General features: G+C 40.4%; 1 protein-coding gene across 1 annotated transcript in view; it reads left to right on the top strand.

The window, feature by feature from the left end:
• KL (klotho) overlaps positions 1-25,561 on the top strand; it is a 59,962-nt gene extending 34,401 nt beyond the window's left edge. Inside the window, exons 2-5 of the mRNA XM_050937173.1 lie at positions 6,439-6,949; positions 10,188-10,456; positions 13,675-14,791; positions 25,218-25,561. Coding sequence (XP_050793130.1) covers positions 6,439-6,949; positions 10,188-10,456; positions 13,675-14,791; positions 25,218-25,555 — 2,235 coding nt within the window. The 3' untranslated portion in view covers positions 25,556-25,561. The remainder of the gene's footprint in view (positions 1-6,438; positions 6,950-10,187; positions 10,457-13,674; positions 14,792-25,217) is intronic.
• The last annotated feature ends 1,050 nt before the right edge of the window (positions 25,562-26,611 follow it).

The following is a 26,611-nucleotide window of genomic DNA, read 5'->3' as shown; positions in this document are numbered from 1 at the left end:
AGGGATTAAACTACTAAAATCAGAGTGTCCTCGGCATAGGTGGGGTGCTGAGGGAGTGTTTGAAAGTAACTGGAGGGTTCAGGAGGGCTCAGAGGTTTCAGGGTCTAGGTTTCACATCACCTCAAAAGGTATCAGACTAGAAGCTTGAACCTGGGAGTGAGCCTTAGAGTCCAAGAGCAAGAAATGGTGACTAGACTGCATCCAGACTCAGGTGGCTTGAAAGCATGTGGAACTCAGCGACTGGGTCCACTTGCAACAGACTGGTGACTGTATAGTGGGTCAGGGGGCCAGTTTGTAACAAGTCCATTTTAGTGAGGTACCTCCTTCAAAACCCAAATATAAAAGGTCAGATCACTGCGCATTCCAGATCAGCCCAAGCTCATGCCAAGTTGAGCAACCAGCTTGAAAATGCCTAGGCAAGCCAAGCTCACTAGAAGTATCAGTTAATACAAGTAAATAGTGGATTTTGGTGCTCTTGATTGCATTTAACCATGAAATGAATTGCATATCAGGAGCTGAGATGGCAAATAAGGACAAAGGAACAGATAGACATTTACTATCAGCTGTCTCTGCTCTATCACTGGCCTCCTGCAGGGTTCCGTACACCAAACTACACCCAAATACCCCAGTAATGTTGATTGGCACTCCAACCATTATCATTAGAATGAATGTATGGTATGGTATTTTCTGTGTTAGGATTTTTTGCCACAAAAGTAGTCTCATTCCTTTTAGCCAGGCAAACTGCGGAAGGCAGGAATTTGTTGTATAAATGTGACTTTTTCAAAATTTTAGTGGCTGGCCATTGTTGTACTTTCTTTTTCACCGGTGTTGAACTGTACAATGCCTCTTTCTCCTTTCTACTATGAAGAAAGGACTGAGCTGTGAGAAGTCCCCATGTCTTTGGCTTTGTTTTGGGATAAGTGGATATGAAGATGCAGGACCACAGGTGCTGACTTTTGTTTTTGCTGGTACCTCCTCTCCGCCCCTGAGGCCTGAGGGGGAAGAGGCTGAGTGGGGACTGGACCTTGGGGAGAAGAGGCCAAGCAGGATGGGGCCTCAGGGTGGAGGCAATGCCTCAGGGGGAAGAGGCCAAGTGGGGGTGGGGCCTTGGGGCGGAACACAAGTGGAGTTGGGGGCGAGGCCACAATCCAGATGCTGGGGCCCACAAAAGATTAATCCGACCCTGTGGGTTCAGAGCACCCTCTATTTTTTTCCTGTGAGTGCTTGAGCCCTGGAACACCCCTGGAGTTGGCACCTATCTGAAGGAGGCATCTGTTTTGCTCCTGTAGAGGGAAAGGATCAGGACACATCGAACCAATCCCTGTATAACCTGGGAGGGGACCGTGTTCCACAGAAGGACAGCATGTACAGGGATACACGTGTTTTGAACATGGATCATGAAATGGGTCTCGGTTGACATAGAGAAGTCATGTATCTTTGGGAGCATGGATGGTGAGTTTCTCCAGGGGTCAGGTCAGGCATATGGGGTGGGAGGCATGAGTCACATGGGGAGAATAGATACCACTGTTATGAGGAAACGTAGGGGGATTTATGGAGGAGGTAGTACAAAGGGAAGGTGTCTGCGACAGAGTGGGTCACCTGACCAGGGGTTTCCCTGCTCAGATGCTGGTGTCTTCAGGTGGGGAGGGAGGGTGACTTTGAAGCTGGCTGTCAGCAGTGTACATTCAAACATTCCATAGAGTAGCACCTAATGATGCATATCTGCTACCTCATAATATTTTATAAATCATATTTACAGTCATCGTCACAAGAAGATATTCATGCTGTGCATGATGCTGGTAAGCCAAGTGCCAGCTCTGGCCAAGGCCGCAGTTGCTAGCTTAAGAACTGACAAACTCACAGCTGTAAGCCAGGCCAGCTTGCTTGCGTGTTAGTATAATTCAAAGTAGATGTTAAAATGTATTAGCATGTGTTTAGTGTTTAAACTTCATGAAAAACGAGGGAAATGTTGCATGCATTGTTTTTGCTTATCTGTACCCTGTTACAATGTAATAGCAAATATTTGCATTGTATATACCCCTGTAACTAAGTAACCCATCACATGAGAAAGAAGCCTTGTGTAATGCAAATGAAGAACTTTAACAGGAAAGTGCTAATTCCTGTGCATGGAAAGCATATCGTCATTGTGTGTTTGATCAAAGTATCTAAGTACATTCCTCTCTCCGCATTATGAAAGAAAGGACACATGTGGGGGTTGTCCTGTCAGCTTAGTTTCTGTGAAAAGAAACTATAAATATGAACCTTTTGTTTGGATTCTAACAGGCAAAATAACAGCAAAGAAGATGGAGATCCCTGGAGTTACTCTGGGTAGCCCTAAAAGACTTTTGGGAAACTGGCAGATTACATCTCTGCTACCGTTTGAAATTATAGACCAGTGGTTCTTAACCTATTTGAATTGTGGGCTGCATATGCAGCTCTCTATGTATTATGTGGCCTGCATCTATACAATATATATGCTATTTGTATGGCCCTGAAGATGTCACATGGGCTGCAGCTGTGTGCTCGTTGTGCCGCGAGCGACCCAAAGGCTACAGGTTGCAAACCGCTGTTGAAGACTATGATTCACATGTACATATATTTTTACCTGCTTTAACTTCTCAATAACTCTCATTTGTTTTTCTTAGCTAATAAACCTTTAGTTAGTTTACTGTAGAATTGGCTCCCAGCATTGTCTTTGATGTGAGATCTAGAATGCAAACCAACCTGGGTGAGTGACTGGTCACTTGGGACTGGATGTAACCTGAATATTTTGTGATTTTTGGTGTAAGCGACCATTTATCACATAGTCTATCTTGCCTGGGTGGTAAAATAGACAGGAGAGCTTAAAGGGACTGTGTGGAACTCCATGGTAAGACTATTATAGTGATCCAGGAGTTCACATTTGTTACTGAGTTGGAGAAATCTAATTATAGAACATACCACCTGTTTGGGGTGTCTGCCCAGTTTTTGATAGCACTGGTCTACAATTTTTGAGAAGTCGTCTGCTTCAGAGATAAAATGTGATATTTATTATGTATTTTGATGTGCTGAATTCAAATATGACGATTAAAACAACTGATTGGCTACTGTTTCTAAGATATTTAAGTTTTTACATTTTATGTCTATATATATTGTGTAGATAGTAGAGTTTTAATCATAAATTGTAAACCTAGGTCTTTTCATGTGTTTATGGTTGCTTTACATGATAATATTTCTCCTGTCCTGTTTATGGAACACTTTAAAAATCAGCAAAAGGGTTATATAAATAAAATTTACTACAAAACAAAAGGCAAAAAACTATTATGTACATAGTTTAGTCCTATTCAGTGTCTACTTGGTGCTTCTTGGCTTGTCTCTTGTATTCATTAAATGGAGCATCTCTTGTCACTGTCCAGCAATAGTCTGCAAGCATTAATGGGCTGCATTTGCCATGATAGCCTGCCAGGAGATTCCACTGCTGTAGTCTGGAGCCCAACAGCTCTGCCTTACTCTTGGGTAGTTCCAAATCCCTGACAAGGTCATTCAGTTCACTTTGTGTTATGAGGTGTGGTTCAGAGGAGGAGGATGGGAGAAAATGTGGGTCCTGTGACATTGATGGTTCAGGACCAGAAGTTTCATCCTCATCCTCTTCCTCTTCCTCGTCTGACTCAAGTTAGAATGATTCTGGTGCATCAGGAACCGGCAGTCCTTCTCCGTGGGGTACTGGGCGTATAACTGATGGAATGTTTGGATAATGCACAGTCCACTTTTTCTTCTTTGACACACCTTTCCCAATTGGAGGCACCATGCAGAAGTAACAATTGCTGCTATGATCTGTTGGCTCTCTCCAAATCATTGGCACTGCAAAAGGCATAGATTTCCTTTTCCTGTTCAACCACTGGCGAAGATTTGTTGCACAAGTGTTGCAGCATGTATGTGGGGCCCACCTCTTGTCCTGATCTCCAATTTGGCAGCCAAAATAAAGGTGATAGGCTTTCTTAACCATAGTGGTTAGACTGCGCTTTTGTGATGCAAAAGTCACTTCACCACAAACATAGAAGAAGTTATCTGCACTGTTCACACAAGTATGAGGCATCTCTGCTCAATTTGGCTAAACAGAAACGTGTTCCTTTGCAAAATCAAACACTGACAAATAAGAGAGCATGACACTGTATGATTTCTAGAGCTGATATAGGGCAGTTTGTTCACCAGAGTGATGTAAGCTTCGTTATGATTGCATCATCCATGACTTCTAGGAATAACATGATGCAATTCATATCATGTATGACGCAATACCAGCTTCAGATTGCATCATTCATTGTTTTGCCTCAAAAGCCAGTACTGTCCAAACCCAGTCATAGATTTATTCATAGATCCAGTCAAAGATGTATTTTAGTCATTTCTGGTTTAAAATGAGATCCCTTCCCTTTATAACTCACTTCTCATCCGCCATTCCCAAGTCAAGGGTCGTATATACTGACCTAATAGCATATCTTGAAAACTGGAGCCAATCAACAATTTTAAGGATCATTTTCGTTCTCAGTGACCCAGAATTAGTAAAGTTGGACTACATTTATTTCAGAAGCATTTTGGCTGCAGAGCAGTGTAGTCTGCCCTGAGGTAGGCACTCGTGGTAGAGAGCCACTCCAGACAGCATGACACCATGATATTTTCTTTGTTTTCTCCTTTTGTCGGCAGGCTGGGTTACAATATATGGCAAAATATATGACTCTGCAATTCAAATATCATGTCTGTACTGTGAGGTTTTGAAGTTAGAATTAGTATTTCTCAATTTTCACTTCTCTCACAGTCCACTGTACTTATATAAACAGTATAACTATATCTTTGCTATTTTTAATTATTGGTACAATACTAATAACTGAAAACACACATGAAGTCAGTTATTGTCCATAACTTTAACTGTACTTTTAGTTCTGATTGCTTTTTTGCTTAGCAGTGAGAATTAAGATTTTGTAAGAACTGTACAAATAAACTCTAACCCTCAGTATTAATCATGTTTTTTAAAGTTATCTTTTATGGTAATAGAGATGACAATCTGACATTTAAACAATTAGTTCTTAATAAAACTGGCATTTCATTGCAACTGGAAGCTGTGAATGATAATTCTGTCTTAAAATGAAACTGTGAGAAGCAATTATCAATGCATCAGTGATACATTTATCAGGATGGAGGTGCAAGGCCTTCTGTATCATTTAAATCCTGAGGAAGGGCTGGAAACAGTGGCTATACATGGATGTCTCTGCATTTCCTGCATATTGTAGAATGGGGCTCCTACTTGGTGCTGAATAGGTTGGTGCAGAGAGAGAGTGTTTGGGTGTGTGTTTCTGTGTAATTGTGGGCTGGGGCAGAATTGACATGTGTGGGTTATGTTGGGGTTTTGAGATTCCTGACAGTCTGGATTTAGTAGCCTTAAACCCATTTATAATGGGTCTGAAGGGGCACTGGCTTCTCTTCCTGCCCATGTCTATCCTTTTTCCAAATCCTCTTGATTCTATCCATAGTTTTAAATCAGATGATTCAGAATCTGTTTGAAAACTCCAGTTTATTTTGAACAAGAAAAGTCAGATTTAATTTATTAATTCATTTATAAATTAAAGAAATTAAAGACTTTAAAAGATTGTATATAGGACAGAGATGACAGAGTTTTGAAATCATTCTCTTGACCACCTGTCGTCACAGCTCTAACCGCTAAATGTATGACCTCCAGATTTTTTTCCACATTTCCAGATAAGAAGTACCTATAGCTTTTTTTTCTTTCTAGTTGTGCCTTACTTTGTAACTATCTAAAAATATAATAATGTAATTTTTGGCAATTTCTACACACCTAATCTAAAACAGTAACAAACAAGCTAAAACTCCTGTAATGTAAAATATATCTGAAACATGTTTTTTTCAAATACATTTTAAAATGTACTCTTACCTTTTAACTATTTGAAATCTCATGATGCCAATAATATTGTAAGATGTAATTTGTTACCAATTTAATAAAATTTAAAACCAGCAAAACTTTAAAAAGTAATGATATCAAACAAAATGGCCTTCCTCTTTTACATATGTGTTCAAACCAAAGACTAAGTTTCACTCATTCCAGTAGGAAAGTACAAAGCCAGGTTTCACTGTAAAATTAAAACACTATTTTTCAAACTATCAGAAAAAAACAGCATTATACTCATTGCATGGATATACACCATATTAAGCAGATCTTTCTGCTTTTCCAAAACAAGCTCTTCTTAGATCAGTGTAATATTATCTACTGTGATTAGGATAATAGAAGTTAGCAATCATAAATCACTGAGAAGGGAATAAGACTTAGCCTAGGGATGTGAGGATAAGGCATTGCTAGTCACATCTGAATATTAGTGGTTGAATATGCTATTGCATTTCTGTTATTCAAGACAGATTTTCAGATGCATTCATTATAGTCTTTCTTCTCAACAGGCCCATGCCAAAGTCTGGCATCTCTACAATGATCGTTTTCGTCCATCTCAAGGAGGCCAAGTGTCCATTGCCCTCAGCTCCCACTGGATAGAACCTCAAACTATGACTGAACAAGACATACAAGAATGTCAAAAATCCCTTGACTTTGTGCTGGGCTGGTTTGCGAAACCCATATTTATTGATGGGAACTACCCTGAGAGCATGAAGAGTAACCTCTCATCTCTGCTGCCTGAATTCAGTGATGCAGAGAAGAAGTACATCAAGGGAACAGCTGACTTTTTTGCTCTTTCTTTTGGAGCAACTCTGAGTTTCCAGCTCTTGGACTCTCAGATGAAATTCCATCAGTTGGAATCACTAAGCCTGAGGCAGCTCCTTTATTGGATAAGCTGTGAATATAACAAGCCCAAAATATTCATTGTGGAGAACAGCTGGTTTGTCTCTGGTAGCACCAAGCGTGATGATGCCAAGTATATTTATTATCTCAAGAAGTTCATTATGGAAACTTTAAAAGGTACCTCTGTTGCCAAATTAATATTATTCCCCTGACAAAACTTATGGAAAATATCCCACTAAAGCTCATTAAACAAATACTCCAAAACTTAATTTTGGTCTTTAACATTTATCTAGACTTTCACTATGAAATGAGACTTCAAATCAGTTAGCTAGGTTCATTTTTATCAGTTGTTGACAAGTGCCTTTTAATGAGTGTGGTATGGATGGGTCTGGTCCTGATCTCCTTGAAGCCAATGGCAAAACTTCAACTGATTTCAGTAGAGCAAATGCACACCCTGTGTGAACATTGTTGTTTTTGTAGTTATCAATGGGATTTGGTTGAAATCATTACAGGAAAACTCCAGTGATGAGTTTTAATATGTTAGCTGAATAAGAGTGTTTATATGTGTGTATACACACACACACATACAGAGAGAGAGAGAGAGAGATTGGATAATCAAAAATTTGGATAATCCAGAGAATGGGCAAAGAGCCTTCTAACCGTAATTTTAAGATGCAAAGTTGCTTTTAAACTTGCTGAGCCCTCCTGGAAACGCATTAAAACATAACTCCCCTTCTTTATTTACAGCATACACGAACTGTTACTTCTAATAAAGAGATCCAGTTTCTAAAAATGCTAAAATGATAGTTTTAAGTTGCAACAACAGCAATACTGTACTATTTTTGAGTTGCTTGAGTTTATTATTTTTGCATTTTTAAAAACTGGTGCTGTACTCTTTACTAGAAGTAACAGTTTGTGTATGCTGTAAATAAAGGAGGAGGCTACATTTTAATGCTTTGTAATGATCCTGTGTGTGTGCCGGTTGTTTGCTTAATATGGAGAGCCGGATAACTGATTTTATTTGATTGTAACTAATTTTTTTAAACCAATTGTTAACCTAGAATTAAAAAGATGACCCCCCCCCAACTTACTTTATAACATTGACACATCCCATTTCTAATACTTCTTTAATGGCAAAGTACTGTAGATTCTTTCAGTCTGACTTGTCAACAACAACTTATTGGGATGACTGTTCCCTGTTTCCTCCTTAATAATTATTTTTATTATACTGTACTTTTTATTACTACAAAACTTGTTATACTTGGTTTACTTCTCTGTTATCTGCTTCAAGGGTTTTTAAAATATTGGTAGCTGAATTAAACTATTCATTCAGGTTAAATAGCTTTCATGTTACAATGGAATTTTCCTTTAATGGTTTCGTGAAGATGATTTCCATTTGCCTCTCAACCAGATTAAAAGATCCTGGAATTGCTACATTTGTTTCAGCTGCTGTTCCAAACACCTCACTATTACAGCTAAACTAAATGTTGAATTAACATGCAAACCAATGTTGTATCTGAAGCCTGGGGGATAGTGTGTACTACAGTTGTTAATTATTGCCTTTATCAGAGGGGTAGCCATGTTAGTCTGGATCTGTAAAAGCAGCAAAGAGTCCTGTGGCACCTTATAGACTAACAGACGTCTGTTAGTCTATACGGTGCCACAGGACTCTTTGCTAATTATTGCATGTACGATGTGTTAGAGGTGTGTGTGGAGTTATATGGAAACTACATAGTCATATTCTTGTTAACAAAAAGGTGTTATTTATTTATTCAGTTTAATAAAATTAATGATATATATACATAGATGTGCACTCTGAGTGTGACTAGGGCCTACTGGTAACATATTAAATTATAGACTATATTTTCCCTTTCAGTTTGCCACTCGGTCACCAAGAAGTTCATAATAAAAAACAAGAACTACAATTATTTTGGAATGCCAAAAATTTGCTAAGCTCTTTGCAGAAACAAGTAAAGATATGGTTCCTGCCCTGAAAATCTTACCTGGGGAGAAGTATGAAAGAAAATAAAAATAATATCAATAAGTCATGTGGTTGCTTGATAAGGCATGTGCACTACTTGATGGTTACATTGTATTTGAGACCTTTATCCTGCTTCCAAATTTTTTAACTCACTTCTCAGAGGGAACATGGCATAAATCAGCAAACTTTTAAGGAGGGATTTTAGGAGAATTTTTGGTGTGCCCAAAAAGCAATGTGGAAGCTCTCTCTGCTGACATGCAGCAGGAGTGTAATGCTAGTTTAAGAGAAATTTTTGCTGATGTTAGTTAACAATGTGAATCCATCCTGACTTTTACTCTGTTAGAACAACAAGAGTTGTGTGAATGTGGAGGGCTTTTTAAAAAAAAATAATCAATATTTGCCAAACAGAAAAGAACTAATCTTTAGGGTAAGAAATATTCCAGTTTCTTCGCAAGTTTATCATGGCAAATTAAAGAGACAGACAAATTCAGCTCTTTTATAATTCCATTGGTTTAATTGGTTCAAACAGTGCAACATCAAGAATCAGTTTAGCCCCTCATAGCTGATTGTAATGAGATGCGTTAATAAAACTAGGAAATATGAACACTTTGACATTTGATAGTGTAAAATGTTGGCATCGTAACTAGGCTGGGTAATGTTAAGTTCAATAGGTATCCAATTTGTGTTTACATACGGTGGTGAGCGATATAGCTAAATTGTGCTGGGTACATATACAGGCCCCAATTTAACAAAGCACTTTAAAATGTGCTTAAATGCTTTGCTAAATAGGAATTGATTTAAGTATGTGCTTAAAATTAAACACACACTTAAGGGCTTTGTTGAATCAGGACCCTCTCTAAGAACATTTTTGCTGATTCTAAGTATTTAATATCTATAGAAATGCAAACCATTTGTAAACCTCAGATTAAATCACAGACTGGAACTTGTCACAATAATAATACTGGTACGATCTTTATATCTGTAACGGGCTTTCAACCTATTTTAGGTATGAGGGTTAATAAATGCCAGATAGTTATAGCAGAAAATGGTACTCTCATAACAGATGTGAGGGTGTCTGCAAAGTCAAATGAGTAAAGTCTCATCAGCATTATCACTGCCACCTGCATTGCCTGGATAGTTAATGCAAATCCCTAAGAACACCAAAAAGTTGTGTTAAATTTTTCATTATAATTTCTTCAGGGTAACTGTTTTGTTTCTATATAACTTCTTGGATGTAAACTGTAAGAGTTGGATCCAAAGCCCATTGAAGTCAATTGAAGGACTTCCACTGAATGGAATTTGAATCAAGGCTTAAGACATTTATTTATCCTACTGCATTGTTCTAATGCTAAAATACTAGAATAGTTTTTGAATGGTATACTCTATCTGGAAAAAATGAGCAATATGAGGTCATCTTGCTTTTTTTCCTCTCAGCCATCAGATATGATGAAGTTGATGTCTTTGGGTACACCGTTTGGTCCCTCATGGATGGCTTTGAATGGCATAGAGGATACAGCATTAGACGTGGATTATTTTATGTTGATTTTCAAAGCCATGACAAGAAGTTTTTGCCGAAGTCTTCAGCTTTGTTCTACCAAAAGCTAATAGAGAGAAATGGTTTCCCGCCTTTGCCTGAGAATCAACCCATAGATGGGAAGTTTCCCTGCGACTTTGCTTGGGGAATTGTTGATAACTACATTCAGGTAAGTCTGATGACAAAGTCAATAGATGCTCCAACCAAATTGTTCTTTAAGTATATAATAATTGTATTGTGCAAGTATATAATCATTTTTATTTGAGTGATATAAGGTCTGTTACCATAATGATGTAGTGGGAGCACCAATTTATTAAAGCTGCACATTTTAAAGAATATATTCCCAGCGTTCACCAGGCATCCTAAATGTGACCATGAAAGTGGATCCAAATTTAAATATCTTTTTGGAAGATCATTATCTACTAAGTTCAACACTTCCACACAAAGATACTAATATATGAAAATGGCAAATATTGCAAGTGACATTTTTATCTCCATAGTTTTAACAGCAGCATATTTGGTTGTTGTGATCCAAATCTATTCCTTTTAATGGCAAGAAATTTGTTTAAATATACCCTTGTATTTGGAAATGTTAAAAGTCACAAAACCATCATTACTCGTGTTTTCTAAAGGCCGTTCCTAATTAGAGCTGGGTGAACTTTGTTTTTGGCAATTAGGAATTTTACAGAAAAATGCATTTTTCAGGGCTGTGAAACTATTTGCAAATCTGGGTCAAATCTGGTGAATAGTTTGCCCCCCCCCAAAAAATGGAAAAAAATTCAAAAAAGTTAAAATATTTTGTTTCAATCATATTGAATCATTCTTTTTTTTTCAAAATGGAATCTTGTTTTTAAATTTGCCCAAATAAAAAACCACACCTGAAAATGACCAAAACAAATTGGAAAAAAAACCACAAAAATAAAGTCAACCTAAGAGGTTTTTTGGGGGGGTTGGATTTTTTTTTATTTTTGAAAAAATTTGTTTTGCTCTGAATTGAACCAGGCTCCCCCCTCCCTCGGTAGGATTTTTTTTTCTTTTTTTTTTTTTGTTAGCGCCCAAACTGAAAACTCTTGTTATTTGCTCAGTTCTGTTCCTAATGTGTTCATGTTTTCTGCACGTGCATTACAGCATCATTGTTAGTGACATTATATGCTAAAAAAAAGCAGAAAGTGTACACGAAAATACCTCTGAATCAGGAATGGACAATTCTGCTGTGCTCCTCACTTGCCAGGCAGTGCTATGTTGCCTCTGTCTCTGCTGCATCACTGCCCCCTTGTAGCAACCAACCTCTCTGAGACCCTCTTCTTAGCTTTCACTTTTTTTCTCCAGCTAGATCTGTTACCTCTGACAACCCTTCACGATTAAAGCCTTCATTTCACATGCAAAAATTATAGACAGGTTGTGGTCTCTTTGAAAATATGACCATATAATTCTCAGATTCTGTTTTGTCTTTAGGGCTCCTGTAGCCACAATAATGATGTAATGTAAAATTCAGCTCTCAGATTGGATCCAAGAGCAAAATTTTTAAATTAGATTTTCCACAAAGACAGAATTTTTCTGAAGGCTGGAGCAGGGGTGCTGGAACAATTTTTATCATGAGAGTGCTGAAAGCCATTGAATCAACTGTAAACCCTGTATATAATGGAACCCACTTCAAGCCAGGGGGTGCAGAAGCACCCCTAGTTCCAGCACCTATGAGCTGGAGCATAGTTTTTTTTGGTTTTGTTTTGTTTCATACCCTAAAAGTAAGCTCTAAACTTCACACTACTGAGAAACATTGCAACCTCCTTACCTGATGCATTGATTTTTAAGAAAATTGAGCAATCATTGTCGTTCTGGTCCCAAATAAGTTGAGACTGGAAATGGCGCTGCTACCTTTGGGATCAATAACAGCTATAAAGTTACTGAGTCTGTTAGTTCAAGACACTTAAAAAAACCCCTTCAAACGCTGGATATTTTCACTTCAAAAGGATATTCAAACATTTTGTTCCGTAAGGCTGAGGTAGAATGATTTGTAGATGCATCACAGTGGAAAAACATTTTTGACAGCATTCCCACAGTATTAGTAGAAATGCATGCTTTAGTAATCTACAAGGGACAATTCTCCAGAAAAGCAATTTCCCTCTGACATGCTGTTTTTTATTGCTTTCCTCTGTAAGCACAACACTGACCTCTCTAGAGAAAACAGCAAGTGATCTGCAGCTGCTCTGCACAATTCTACAGTCTCAGTTACAGGCTCAACAGTGGGTTTAGGCTGATCCTGCTTTTGAAATAAAAGGTCCGACAGGGAAACTTAGGCTCAGAGGGTTAATTTAAGAAGAAAATTAGTGGACATAGGCAGATATATATGTAGGAACTGTGTCTTATAGATTAGGTCTTTCCTTTGAAAGGTAAACTGGACTAGGAAGGAGAAAAAATAATACACATAATAAGATCTTCTAAGTAACTCTTTCCCTCCCTTTAGAGTTCTTTTTATGATCATGGTATTTATGAAAAAATGAAGATGTGATGTTGTATGACTCTCATTGATTGGGTAATGCAGGTGTTCCCCAGCTCTCAGGCCCAAAAGATTCGTGGAAAATTTGCTTATTGTTGGAGTGATGCACATTGGCATAACTCTGATGTCAAAGCAAAAATATGACTCAGAAATCAACAGCATGCTATTTTAACCAATTTAATGTCATAAAAGTGAAGGAATGACACTTTTTAGTTCATTATGCTAGTGCAGTTAAGGGACATTTCTTTAGCAGGAAGCAAAATTCTTACCCGTCAATTGTATGCATGCTGAAAATCAAGCTCAGAGACATATTCCTCTTTTAGCACAGGTTCAAATAAGGAAACTGTTTAATTCTTCTTCATGTTTCATTTATTATTTATTTTGTACCACCTTACAGGAAAAAGGAAGACTTATTTATGGTAATGTATAGTGTACAAATAGCTCCAAAATATAGCCTTTTAAGCTTCTAAGGAATTATTTTAAAAATTAGTACAGACTTTGCTGTATTATCCTTCTCAGGATTTGTTTTTTTGTCCCTGAGCAGCCCCTGATTTCCCTCACAGAACTGAACATTGTGGAGAGAGTGTAAACAGAAGGCATACGCTAGTACATTGCCTTTTATAAAAGTCAGGTGAAGGTGCTACATATATTTGGCATTTTCTGGACCTCACAATATTAAGACGCATTCATTCATATGAGTCAGAGATGGCATCAGAGATGTATGAGGGAGATGCTAAAAGGAAAAAGGTGTTCATCTTAGGAGGCAGCATCAATTAAAAGAAATATTCTACTTGTGATGATCTTTTAATAAACCTTGTCTGATGGATATGAATTTTCTATGTAATCAGAACTGACAAATTGAATCTTGTGTGTTTCTTTTCCCTTCTTAGGTAGACACAACCCCCACCCAATTCCTTGACACTAATGTATACATGTGGGATGTTCACCATACAAAGAAGCTTATTAAAGTTGAAGGAGTTGCTACCCCAAAACGTAAGCATCACTGTGTTGACTTTGCTGCCATCAGGCTCCAGATCTCGCTGCTGCAGGAAATTCATGTCACACATTTTCATTTTTCACTTAAATGGTCTTTGATTCTCCCTTTGGGTAACCTGTCTCAAATCAACCACGCATTCCTGCACTATTATCAGTGTTTTGTTAGTGAACTTCTCAGAGTTAATATAACTCCTGTTGTAGCTTTATGGCAACCTATGGCTGAGAACCAAGGGCTTCCTGTTGTGTTAGCCAAATATGGAGCCTGGGAGAACCCAGAGACAGTTCAAGCCTTTGTTGAGTATGCCAAGCTCTGCTTCAAAAGTCTTGGCCACCATGTCAAATTTTGGATTACAATGAATGAACCCTATGTGGGGAACCTGACATACTCTGCAGGACATAATCTGTTGAAAGCCCATGCTAAAGCCTGGCACCTGTATGACAAAGAATTTAGAAGATCTCAGAAAGGTAAAATATCTATAGCTCTGCAAGCTGATTGGGTAGAGCCAGCCTGTCCTTTTTCCAAAAATGACCAAGAAGTTGCTGATAGAGTTCTACAATTTGACATTGGCTGGCTTGCTGAGCCCATCTTTGGGAATGGTGACTATCCACAGGTGATGAGAGAATGGCTTCACCAAAGAAACAGCATTGATTTATACAATTTCCACTTGCCTTATTTCTCTGAAGAAGAAAAGAAATTAATCCAAGGCTCATTTGATTTTTTAGCCTTAAGTCATTACACTACTGTTCTTGTGGACTGGGAAAAAGAAGATGCACTGAGGTATGATCACGATCTTCAAGTTCAAATGATAACAGACATCACATGGCTAAACTCTCCAAGCAGAGCTGCAGTGGTGCCCTGGGGACTGCGCAAAATGCTCAAGTGGGTTAAATCAAAGTATGGGGATGTCCCAATTTATATTACAGCCAATGGAATTGATGATGATCAGAATATGGTTCAAGATAAACTGAGAGTATATTACATACAAAATTATATCAATGAAGCTTTAAAAGGTAAGGAATCCATGCAAAGTTTATACACTGAAAGTATTAGCATAAACTTTGGCATAGTGTATGATTGAAAAAAAATTGGCATCTAACAGCATCTAATGTAGTTATACTATAGTTTATAATGGATAACTTATTCTATGGTACATAAATCCATTGTTGTTGTTAAGCAGTAGGAAGTCAGATCTACTTCCACATGTTCTTAATAAAGCAGAAGAGGAAAATTATATCTTTAAGTAACTGGTGTGGATAGCTTCAAAATCTGCTCACGAGATTCCTCCCCACCCCTCGACTGCTCCTTTCATCATCTCTTTTGGTGCTTCTTCCTCTTTCCCCTCTTTGTTCAAGTACCACAGGTCTCAGTCCACAATCCCTTCCTTTTCTCCTTACACCTTGTTCATGGGTGATGTCCTCTCCTCACACCAATTCACGAGTCTACCTCTGCATATTATTTCTGACCAGTGCTACATATCTGGCCGTCTCTCCAGCACATCATCTTGGGTGGTCTGTCTCCAATTCAAGATAAGCATGGCAAAAACCAAACTCATAATACTTTCTCTGTGGTTGCTGACAACACCATCATCCTGCCTGTCATTCATGCTTCCAACCTGGGAGTCACTTTTAATTCCTCCTCCTTCTCCCTGCCCATTTAGGCCATCACCAAGTCTTGCCACTACTTCTTTCACAATTTATAAAAATTCAGTCCGTCCTGTTTTTTCTGCTAGCTAAAACACTGGCACATTCCCTTATTTCTTCACGTGATTGTGTCATGTAGGGTATCACTCCCACTGCCCATCCAGAGCACACATTATCTTTCCAGTCACAACACGCAAGCCCCATTTTCACATCTCTGCACTAGCTTCCCTTGCTCTCTGTATCAAGTTAAAACTTGCCCTTGCCATCAAGACCTTATACTTGCTTTCACACATCTACCCTAAGAGAGAAGTGGAGGCAGAAAAACTAACTGGCTTCAAGATTGAGCTTAAGTTTATGGAGGAGATGCTATTGTAGGCAGTACCATCATATCATGTGGCCCATCAATGACTGCCAGTAGCAAAAATCCTCAATGGCTGGAGGTGGGACACTAGATTGTAAGGGCTCTGAGTTACTGCAGAGATTGCTTTCCCAGATATCTGCTTGGTGGGCCTTGCCCACATTCTCAGGGTCTTAATTGATTGCTATATTTGGGGTTGGGAAGGAATTTCCTCCCCCTCCCACCCCCCCGAGTCAGATTGGCAGAGATCCTGGGGGGGGGGGGGTTGCCTTCCTCTGCAGTATGGGGTATGGGTCACGTGCAGGTTTAAACAAGTGTAAATGGTGAATTCTCTGTAGCTTGAAGTCTTTAAACCATGATTTGAGGACTTCAGTCACTAAGTCAGAGGTTAGAGGGTCTATTTCAGGAGTGGGTGGATGAGGTTCTGTGGCCTGCAATGTGCAGGAGATCAGACTAGATGACCATGATGATGCCTTCTGACCTTAAAGTCTATGAGTCTCATGTTTTCTTCCACACTGTCCATATACTTGAAACGAACTCTCGGGGTATGTTTGCACTACAGTTGGAGGTGAGTTTGCATCATGTTTAGACATACCTGAGCTAGTTTTTAATGTAGCTAGTGTGTGTACTAGCTGCAGTGAATCCACAGCAGCATGGGCTTCAGCATGTAGGAGCCTACCTGGGACCCTGGGTACTCATTTGGACGGCTAGGCCTCACTGAAGTCCATGCTGATTTGCAGTGTAGACATTCCCTTACTCTTCCCTCATTCAGATTCCTCCAAAACTCTTGGTGCTTCCATGTGGTAGGGACCAGATTTTTAAAGGTATTTAGGTGCCTACTGGGATTTTTAAAAGCATCTAACCACTTAATATCCATTGAAATCAATGAGTTTTAGGCACCTAGGCATGAATGCACAGAAGGACCTAGGTGTCTCAGTCCCTGTTCTAGTGCCTAATTTCTTCTGTGCATTTAGCATATAAATGATTTTGAAAAGTCTACTAGGCATTTAAATACTTTTTAAAATCTGGCCCTAAGATTCTTGTGGTAGGGGCTATGTTTGTATGTGTCTTGTACTATGTGCAAGCATAGCTCTGCCAAATAAATAATCATATTTACCACTTAACGTATCATTATTTAATCCTCAGAGCTTTACAAACAGAGCTAATTAATTCTTATAACAGCCCTCTGAGAGGTCAGGTAAATATTGCTACCTTATTTTACAGGTGGGAAAACAAGGACAAAAGGGTTAAGCACCTTGCCAAAGGTCACAGAAAAGTGTTATTCTCAGAGCCAGGATGAGAATTCAGGAGTTACTAGCCTCAGTCCTGTGCTCAGAAAACTAGAAGACGCTTCTTACACTTAAATTGTGATTTTTGCGGTTTGTAGTGTTTATTGTTTTCTTCCATATGTTTGGGTTGCTTAGTCTAGTGCCTGGAACCTGGAAATAAATTTACAAGGCTAAATTTAGCATGATTGAATGGGCTTAATGATAGAAATCAATCCAGAAAATAGTCATCTATCTACTAAGCATTTTTTTTAGCTAAATTACTGCCTCTGTATCTCAGGGTGGATAAGATACATCTCATGATCCAAATTCAGCCCATAGATTTCTAATAGGCAGTCTGTGGCTAACCTCATTTTAAATAAGGAGGTGTGGTCTGTGAAGATGCATGACTCAAAATAGATTGCATAAGGGGATTTGTAGGGTCTGTTGGCCGTGCCAACGTATCAATAGTGAGGGAAACAGCATTTTATCCCTTTCTGTGCACCATGGGTTCTGGTTCCTAGGAAGCTGCCAAATTGGCCTTTGGTTTGATCTTGCTCTATCAACTAGAAAAGAATATTATTGCTGTTGATCTGAGTAAAAAGCAAAATATTTTTTATTTCAGATACAGTACTCTAAAATATCTGCTATAGGTAAAGTAACCAAATTAATCAGGCAATCGCAGTGTTTCAGAAATAGCTTTTTCCTCTTTCAGCTAAATTAAATTCTGCTTCATTTGCCCTGCTCTTTTATATGTTGTTCAAAGTTGTCCCACTGCAATTAAACCTTTACTATTTCCAGTGGATTCCCTTGACCCCTGCCAGCCTCCTATATCAGAGGCTTGCCGCTGTAAATGGGCAAGCACCTCCTGGTGATCGCTGAAGGACATGGCTGTGTTTTTGTTTGGAAGGAGTGACACAGTGCAGCCTGTGAACAGCACATCAGGATGGAGAATACTGTCGTACAGGCAGCACAAAATATAACAAATATTGCACCAGATCATGCCTCCAAGAGCTACATGCCTGGGGTATTTCCAGTGATTTTATTTTCCTTAGACAGATGAGATGTGGTGGTGTGGTTGCTGCATTATATGGATTTCTAGGTTGTATGTTCCCCCTTGCACAATTATATGGAGATACAGCAAGCCTCGCATAATGCATGAGAGGTTTGTACTCAATTTCCATCTTCTCTGGAAGTCGGATCTCAAAGGTGGGGAAGCAGCGGTCTGCAGCTCATAGCCTATGTGACTCATAGGTTATAAGCTGCAGCCAGCTGCTTCCCTGCCTTTGAGATCCATCATCACTGGGATGCAAAATGCAGAGCGGGAGCCACGCGCTGGGTATAGGGAAGCTGCCAAGCGAATTCCCCATTGGATGGTAGGAGGTCGGGGTGCCAGAACCAGGGACAAGGGGACCAGAGGCAGATTAGGGGTTTATGGGGCCTGCAGTCTGCAACACCCCCCCCTACTACCAGGGAGCAGGCTTGAGGCACAGGCACTTGCCCCTTTCCGCCCGCCAGGCCCCATCATTTTAAAAGCCCTAAGGGCTAGCAACCGGGGGGTGGGGTGGGGCTTGCAGGCAGCGATGAGCAAGTTGGGTGGGACAGGGGGGCAAGAGACGGTGGGGGGACAGAGACTGAGGGTAATGGGTGGCATGGGGGTTTGGGGTAAGAGGCATAGCATCGCATGCTGCTCAGGGGGCTTGAGCAGTGGCGGCAGCAGCACACAGTGGTAGAGCCCTTTTGTATCCACATCCAATCCAATATCTGCAAAAATAGCCCATGGATATGAAGGAAATATCCGTGGATTTGCAGAGCTCTACTTACTTATATCCAAGAGTGGGAATACATCAACCCAATTCTCAGTAATCTGTCTTGGCTTGCTTTCCATTTGAGAATTCAAGACAAGGTTTCCTCATCAATATTTATCCACAGTCTTCTTTCACTTATTATTTGAATATTAGCCTCTTTGTTTTCTGCAGCCATCCCCTGCTTTTCCTATATCAGGGGTTGGCAACCTTTCAGAACTGATGTGCCGAATCTTCATTTGTTCACTCTAATTTAAGGTTTCGCGTGCCAGTAATACATTTTAATGTTTTTAAAAGGTGTATTTCTATAAGTCTATAATATATAACTAAACTATTGTTGTATGTAAAGTAAATAAGGTTTTTAAAATGTTTAAGAAGCTTCATTTAAAATTAAATTAAAATGCAGAGCCCCTTGGACCAGTGGCCAGGACCTGGGCAGCGTGAGTGCCACTGAAAATCAGCTTGTGTGCTGCCTTTGGCACGTGTGCCATAGGTTCCCTACGCCTGTCCTATATGGTAGAATGTTTGTGATTTCCCCGCACCCTATAGATCTTTGTATTGGACAGTAAATTCTGTCTTACACTGTTTCCACCATCTAGAACAGATTTCTGCCTTTTTGTGGCTCATTGATTTCAAGTCCCAAATCTTCCCCCTGACCAATTTACACCTAACTAGGGTGCAGAAAAGTTGCACCTAGATCCCAAAGTTTGTGGGGTGTTGGGATTTGCATATTTGATTTGGCCCATTATAGGGATAAAATGCAGCTGCAAAATATGGGTCTGGAATCAAATTTAGGTCCAGACTGAATTTTCTCAAAGTACTGAAGTATTTAAATCAAGGAATTTTGTTTGGGTCCATACCTACGTCTAGCTCTCTGAAATAATTAAGACAAATCCTACTTTCTGCATCACTCAGAAAATCCACTTTCAGGTTTCCATTATATGTAATACAGTACATTTATCTCTGGTTTCAATGAAGTCAACAGAGATATGTTCTTCTTTGAGTGATGGTCCCTATGTGTATTTCACAAGTAGATATGCATACACAGTCTGTGCTTGAGTCTGGACTTTTTTTTGCAAGCAGTGTCCATTGGTCCGCACATGCACTGTAGCTCTCCTCATGCTCCGAACTGAGGGCATAACAGGTGGTGCAGGCTGATGCCTCTTCACTTCCGTCTTACTGCTGCATAGTCTGAGTCAGAATCCTCGGTGTCCTTAGCGCCTTTCTGCTGCGTCATTGCTGTAAATATATCGTATATTTCTGGTATCATGTAGTTAGATTGTTGTTTTCCCCTTTCTTGTTCCCACCTTGGGGGAATTTTTCTCCCCTGAGAAGGATGAGATTATGCCCAAGGGTCAAGAACTGTATTTCCTTCCCTCACTCTTTTGCTGTGAGTGTTGAAGATCAACAGTGCTTTTACTGCCTGGATGAGGCTCACATCTAAGCCAAGAGCTGTATCTGCCGCTCCTTTCCCCCAGAAGTTATAAGATTCAGGGACTGAGGTTTGATGGAGAAGACAATGAGATTCCAATCAGATTTGGTCGGAGACCACTGCCCAAGTATATCAACCTCATCAAGCAGGCAGCACCCCTCTGAGCACGAGCTCAGGAATGGAAGCTATGTCTTTTAAGCCTAAAGAGAAGGCTTCCCATAATGGTAAGGGGCACTCTCATAACCATTTTCATTGAAGCCAGCCCTGAAGAGAAAGGATCCTTCTCCAACCTCATCAAAGTTGGGAGAGCCTGCACACACAGGCACTAAGAACTTAGGCCTGAATAAATCTCAGCAAGAGAAAGTGACGTGCAAGGCTACAGACCCTCCGGTTCTGGCACCAGTTCTGATGGTTAAGGAAAGACAAACAGCCTCTGGTGCTCCCATCCATATCTAGAGCTGACATTGTGCCTATAATAACACAGCCCCTGATGGATCTGATTTCTCCACCAAGGGACTCTCCTCACACCCAGGGTGATCTGAGACCTACATCTCCCTGGAGGATATTTTTACTTTCCCCATCCTCATTCACCCCTCTTAACAGGACTATTTCTGTTCCTGGACATTGTTACTCCAAAGGAGGAGGCTACCCCAAGGATGCAGAGTCATTCTCCCATCCCGCTTGCCAGGCTAGTTATGTAGCCATCAGTACTGTCGGTTCTGCCAGTGGTCCAGGATCCGGCCTTTTTTTCTGATGAATTTTAAGCTCCTCAGGAGTCTCTGTGGTACCATGTAGAGGTGGCCTTGGACAGCAGTTGTAGAAGATCAGGGTCCTGGCCAGATATGACTGGCTATGGGAGCAGTGGTACCTTATGCCATGGGGTCCTAGCCTGCCAGTTGATCCCATCTACTGGCACTATTGGGGGCCATAGGACACCTACCATAGACACATGGGATATGGTACATGAGCCATATTTACCATTGCCCCACCAACACCAACCGGCCCCATCGCAGTATTTGGTAGAAGGCCAGATCTGCCGGTTCTGACAATTCCAGGGGTGATTTTATAGTCTTCACTGGATGAGGCAGTCACTTCATTTTCTCCATCTCTGCCTGATGACTTCAGGCAACATCAGTAGCTTATGCACAGCATGGCTTCTAAGGTGCAGATAAAAGTTGAGGAAGTTCAGTGGCCTCACACAGATTGCTGGGCATTTTGCAGCCTTCTGGTCCCATTTGGGTGGCCCTCTCAATCAACGAGGCCATTATAGACCCAGGAAAGATGGCATGGCACCCCCCTTGCCTCTTGTTCTGCAATCCCAGAAAGGACTTTGTTCAGTCCAAAAGAGTAGAGTTTTTATTCTCACATCCATTGCCTAAGCTACCAAATGCTACCAAGAGATCCAGGCAGCAAGGATCAATGGCTACTCCCTCTGATAAGGTACAGAAGTAGATTGATCTTCTGGGAAGAAAAGTCCTCTCTTCCACCTCCCTCCAGTTCAGGATCTCAAACTATCAGGCCCTCATAGCCAAATATGATTTTACCAATTATGATATTCCTAAATTTCAAGGATAAGGTCCCAGAAAAGGATAGAGCCCACTTTCAGGCTTTAATTGATGAGGGCAAATTGGTGGCCAGAACTTTCCTCCAGGTCATGGTGAATGCTGCGGACGCTGCCTCCAGAGGTTGTTATGGGGAGAGACTTGTGGTTTTCCCAGAGAGATGCAGAACATCATCCAGGATCTGCCCTTTGATAGGATCAGTCTGGTCCACAAGAAGACAGACGAATTTCTCCACTCCCTCAAGGACTTTAGAACAATTCTTTGCTTGCTAGGATCTATACCCCAACCCCCAAGAGAAAACATCACAGACAAGGGTATAGGGATATAAGCCCTGTTTGCATCAATGTCCTCAGGAACCACCTTGTAAAAGACAGAAGGTTTATCATCCCAGGAATGCAGCCCCTGCAGCATCTACCACTGCATCTTACTCTGACCCGTCAGCCAAACATTTTCTTTTAATAGGACTGTCAAGACCTCCTTCCCTTTATTGAGGCCACATCATTCCCCTCTTCAGATTTTTGGAGGCTGCCTTACTCAATTTGTCTGCAACTGGAAGGCCCTAACTGCTGACAAATGGGTACTGGAAGTTATTCACAGCAGCTACCTGATTAAGTTTCTGGCAAGTCCTATCCACAAACCTCTTGGTTCCTTTTCAGGGGGAACAAGATCCTTTGTGGTTTAGAGGCAATCAACCTCTGGAATAGGTGCATCAGCCATCATAAACCCTTTCAGCAGTACACTTACCAGGGTGCAGAACTCACCAGTTCTCACCTAGTGAACAGTCTCACCAGACATTTTTCCATGAACCACAAATGAAAGATTCACAATTCAGTTCTCAACAAGGTCTTCACTCAATAGGAAATGCTGTCCTGCAATCTTTTTGTCCCATAGGTGAACAAGAAACTTCCCCTAGGCAAGTGCTCAATGGGAGACAATGAGCTGCTATCACAGAAGGATCACCTGAGATATGCCTTACCTCCCTTTCCTTTAATACCACAGGTTCTATAGAAAATCCATCAAGACAGGGCTCAAGTCATCCTTATAGGGCCCAACTGGCTGAGACAGTTGTGGTTTATGCTGGGGCATGAGCAGTAATTTAAATTTGACCACTTTTGGAGGAACACGTTCTATGCTGCCTTTTATGCCCTTGGTTCGGTGCATGCGGAGAGCTACAGTGCAGGTGCAGACCGACACTGCTTGGTCCACACATCTAGAGTTACCACCAGTTACAGGTAAGTAACCTCCATTTGCCCCAGCAATTAATCTACTTTCTTTTCAGTTTTTTCCCTTTGGACTGAAACTGGGTTAGATGTCAGTTTTGTGCCCACAATGTTTATAGCAGGTTCTGAATGTTGTATACAATTTTGCATAGCTTACATCTTCACCTTCAGTGAAATAACACACAGGTATATGAGCCAGAAAAAATAGCACAAGAAAATATTTTCCCTTTACATTTTGTGTGTATGGGGATAAAAATAAACATTGCCTTTGGGGAGCAGTATGATTTAGTGGACTGAGCCAGGAATTTACGGGACTTGTAGCCAGGAATTCCTGACTCCTTATCACAGTTCTCATACACTGTGCACCTTGGGCAAGTCCTTCAACCTCTCTGTCTTAGTATCACCTTACTGACTGAGAAACTGAAACAAAAAAACTTACTTCTGTCCCTCACAAGGATTTGGAGGGAGGAGCTTAGTTATTTGTTTAGATTTATTTACAAAACTAATAAGCACTTGTGTTCCACTCTGTATAACATTGCATAGTTAAATTAGTTATCCAAAAAGACCAGTTTTAAATAATGCCTCACGTCTCCCAATATAATGTTTTTCACCACCCTGAAATAAAAATAATTTGCACAGTGCTGTAAGTATAAGCCATACTGTGCAGTGGGAGACATCTGCCAAAAAGCTGCATGTTGCTGCCCTTTAAAAGCTTTGGTACAGATGGTCTAAGGTATTAAGGTGTCTAACTCCCTTTGAAACCAATGGGAGTTAGGTGACTAAATACCTTTGAGGCTCTGGGCCTTCCAGCCTACAGGTACCTGGATAGTACAGGACTTTACAACAAAGAAAAAGAGTAATTATTGGTCATTCTAGTGGAATGGGTGAAGGAACCACCAGTTGTGGCAGATAATATCTTTGAATGCCCGTAAATAAAGTTATATATAAAAATACACTCTCAGATCCCAATATTTGCTGTTGGATATTCCCTACCTGTGCTAAGGGGCAATTTACTGCCAGTGCTACACACCAGCCTTACTAATTGCCTCACCCCAGGCTGACTCTCCTTGCCAACTGCACGGCCTGCTGCCAAGAAGCCTGTACCTTTCAGTAAGAGCCTTGTCCTGTAAACACTTGTGCACATGCACAACTTTACTTATGTGAGTTGAAGATACACTGTGAGATGATGTCAGTTGAATAGTCCATGGTTGACAGGTCCTGATTGAGCAAGGTACTTAAGCACATGCCTAACTTGACTTCAGTGGGTCTGCTCATGTGTTTAAAGCTAGACTTGTGCTTAAGTACCTTACTGACTCAATTAATGACACAGGTCACCTCAGTCCAAAATCACAGGGCAATTTGAGGAGATGGGGTTGATACACATAGCATGGCCTGGAATGATTTCTGATGTGATAGAGCAGGATTTACCAATTGAGGAAGGTTACATTGACTATTCCAACTCCACCCTTCTCCCCATATTAGTGTGTATGCTCTTCTGGTGTCATGGGCAGGAATGGTTCATGTGACTCTCCCCTTTTGCCATTTGGAAGCACTGTGTAAAGAGCTTGGTTGTGTTCACCATATTTTTCTTCACTGCTGGGGGCATGGGTAAGCAGAGAAAATTTAAAAAATCCCAACCCCCAAACAACATATCATGCAGAAAATTATGAAAACTGCTTTTTTCGTGCCTTTAAAAAGATAATTTCACTGGCCACATTCTGTGATGGATTCCATGCCCCTAGATTTCACTCCCTTGAATGAAGATGTATTCATTGATCACACAAGTTATATGTTATACCATAAGTTTATGTCTGTGCATGGGTATATTACTGTTTGTTTGTTTTATACAAACAGATCTATACCTGCATTAATAGGCCAACCATTACCCCAGAGTTACCATATATATTTTAATTAAAAGGAAAAACTGTGTGGTAATCACAGATCACGTTGTATCGTAATTGTCATCTAATGCTCACTTTTTAATGATAACCTCAAAATGTATGTATGCATATCTAGCTTCTCTGTGGAAATGAGTTCAGATCTGGGTTTGGCTCTGAACTTTCTCAGCAACATACAGTAGCACACAGCATTGTTCTTAAATAAATTAATAACTGATTTATTTTCCTTTCCCCTCCCCTTTGTTTTCTTTTGCAGCATACACCTTGGATAATGTCAACCTACGGGGATATTTTGTCTATTCTTTTAATGACAGGACTGCTCCCAAATACGGCCTCTATCGTTACATTGCTAATCAGTATGAGCCGAAGCCTTCCATGAAACATTACAGAGAAATAATTGACAATAATGGTTTTCCCAGTTCAGAAACTCCTGATAGACTGTGCCCAGAAATGCTTGTCTTGTGCCCTGAATGCAACCTTTTCCAAACCAGAAAATCTTTATTAGCTTTTATATCTTTTATATTCTTTGCTTTTATTGTTACTGTATTCTTCATTATTTACTACTCTAGGAGGGTTGAAAGAAGGTGTAAATAGTGCTGCCCCTTCGCATCCAGCACTCGCTACTCCTTCATCTGCATTCCCTTGAGAATTCTGAAATAACAGCGCACAAGGTTGTAATCACTTCAATACTAGGGAACCAGTTGCACTTTATAGTACTGTGAAGCACTGAAGTTGAAAATGGATTATGAACATAGGGCCCTGAAATCCTTCTCCGTGTTTTAGTACTTTTGGTTTATGACAGATCCTTGATTGTTGTCATCAAATTTATTTCAGAACTTTGATTGAGGCAGGTTTTTTTTCCACTCGGGTAAAGGTATTTTTTAAAAAGGCCTACAATTAGCCTGGTGGTGGAGACACAAACAAGGGTATTAACTTAGATGTAAATTGGGTTTGGTTTTACTTTAAGACATATAGTAGTGGAAAAATACAGATGTGGAGTTCTCAGGGTGAAAGATTGATGACAAACAAAAGAAACCATCTCCCCAAACCTAGTGATATGGCACCTGATACCAAACAAACTCATAATTTAAATTATCAGGAAAGTAGAGACTCAACAACTATATGTACCAAAAGGGAAAGGAGAGACTTCTTGCTACAGCAGAGGACAGGGAGTGAAGAGATGGGGAACTTTTTCCCTGCTGTGCTGGTGACTTTGAGTAAATCACTTAGCTGCAAAGCAGGCTGCTGGTCCCACACTCCCTACCTGCTCTGTCTCTATTGGTACTGTCACCCTGCCAGTCTACTGCCCTGGCTCCAGGCTGGGGAGCGTGACCCAGCTCCGCCTTCCTGTGTCTAACCTGACAAATCCATCAGGAAACAGCAGCAAGGGGAATTGACTCATGTTTGGAGGGCAGTAAAGGTGGTTCTTGGCAAGGGGGCAGGCAGTGTTTAATTTATGCCAGAGCTTGCCAGGGTGAGCCCCAGCACCTCCAGGCTTGGTAGTTCATAGCCCCAGCACCTCCAGGCTTGGTAGTTCATAGCCCCGGCACCTCTGGGCTTGCTGCATCAGTTATAAAAATTAAAAAATTGCTTGAACCCTGGCACCTAATTGCTTGAGCCCCGGCACCTCTTCCATTACAAATTAAACAC

Source organism: Gopherus flavomarginatus, chromosome 1 (genome assembly GCF_025201925.1).
Source record: "Gopherus flavomarginatus isolate rGopFla2 chromosome 1, rGopFla2.mat.asm, whole genome shotgun sequence".
Taxonomy (NCBI): domain Eukaryota; kingdom Metazoa; phylum Chordata; order Testudines; family Testudinidae; genus Gopherus; species Gopherus flavomarginatus.
This window is presented reverse-complemented; position numbering and strand designations above follow the sequence as displayed.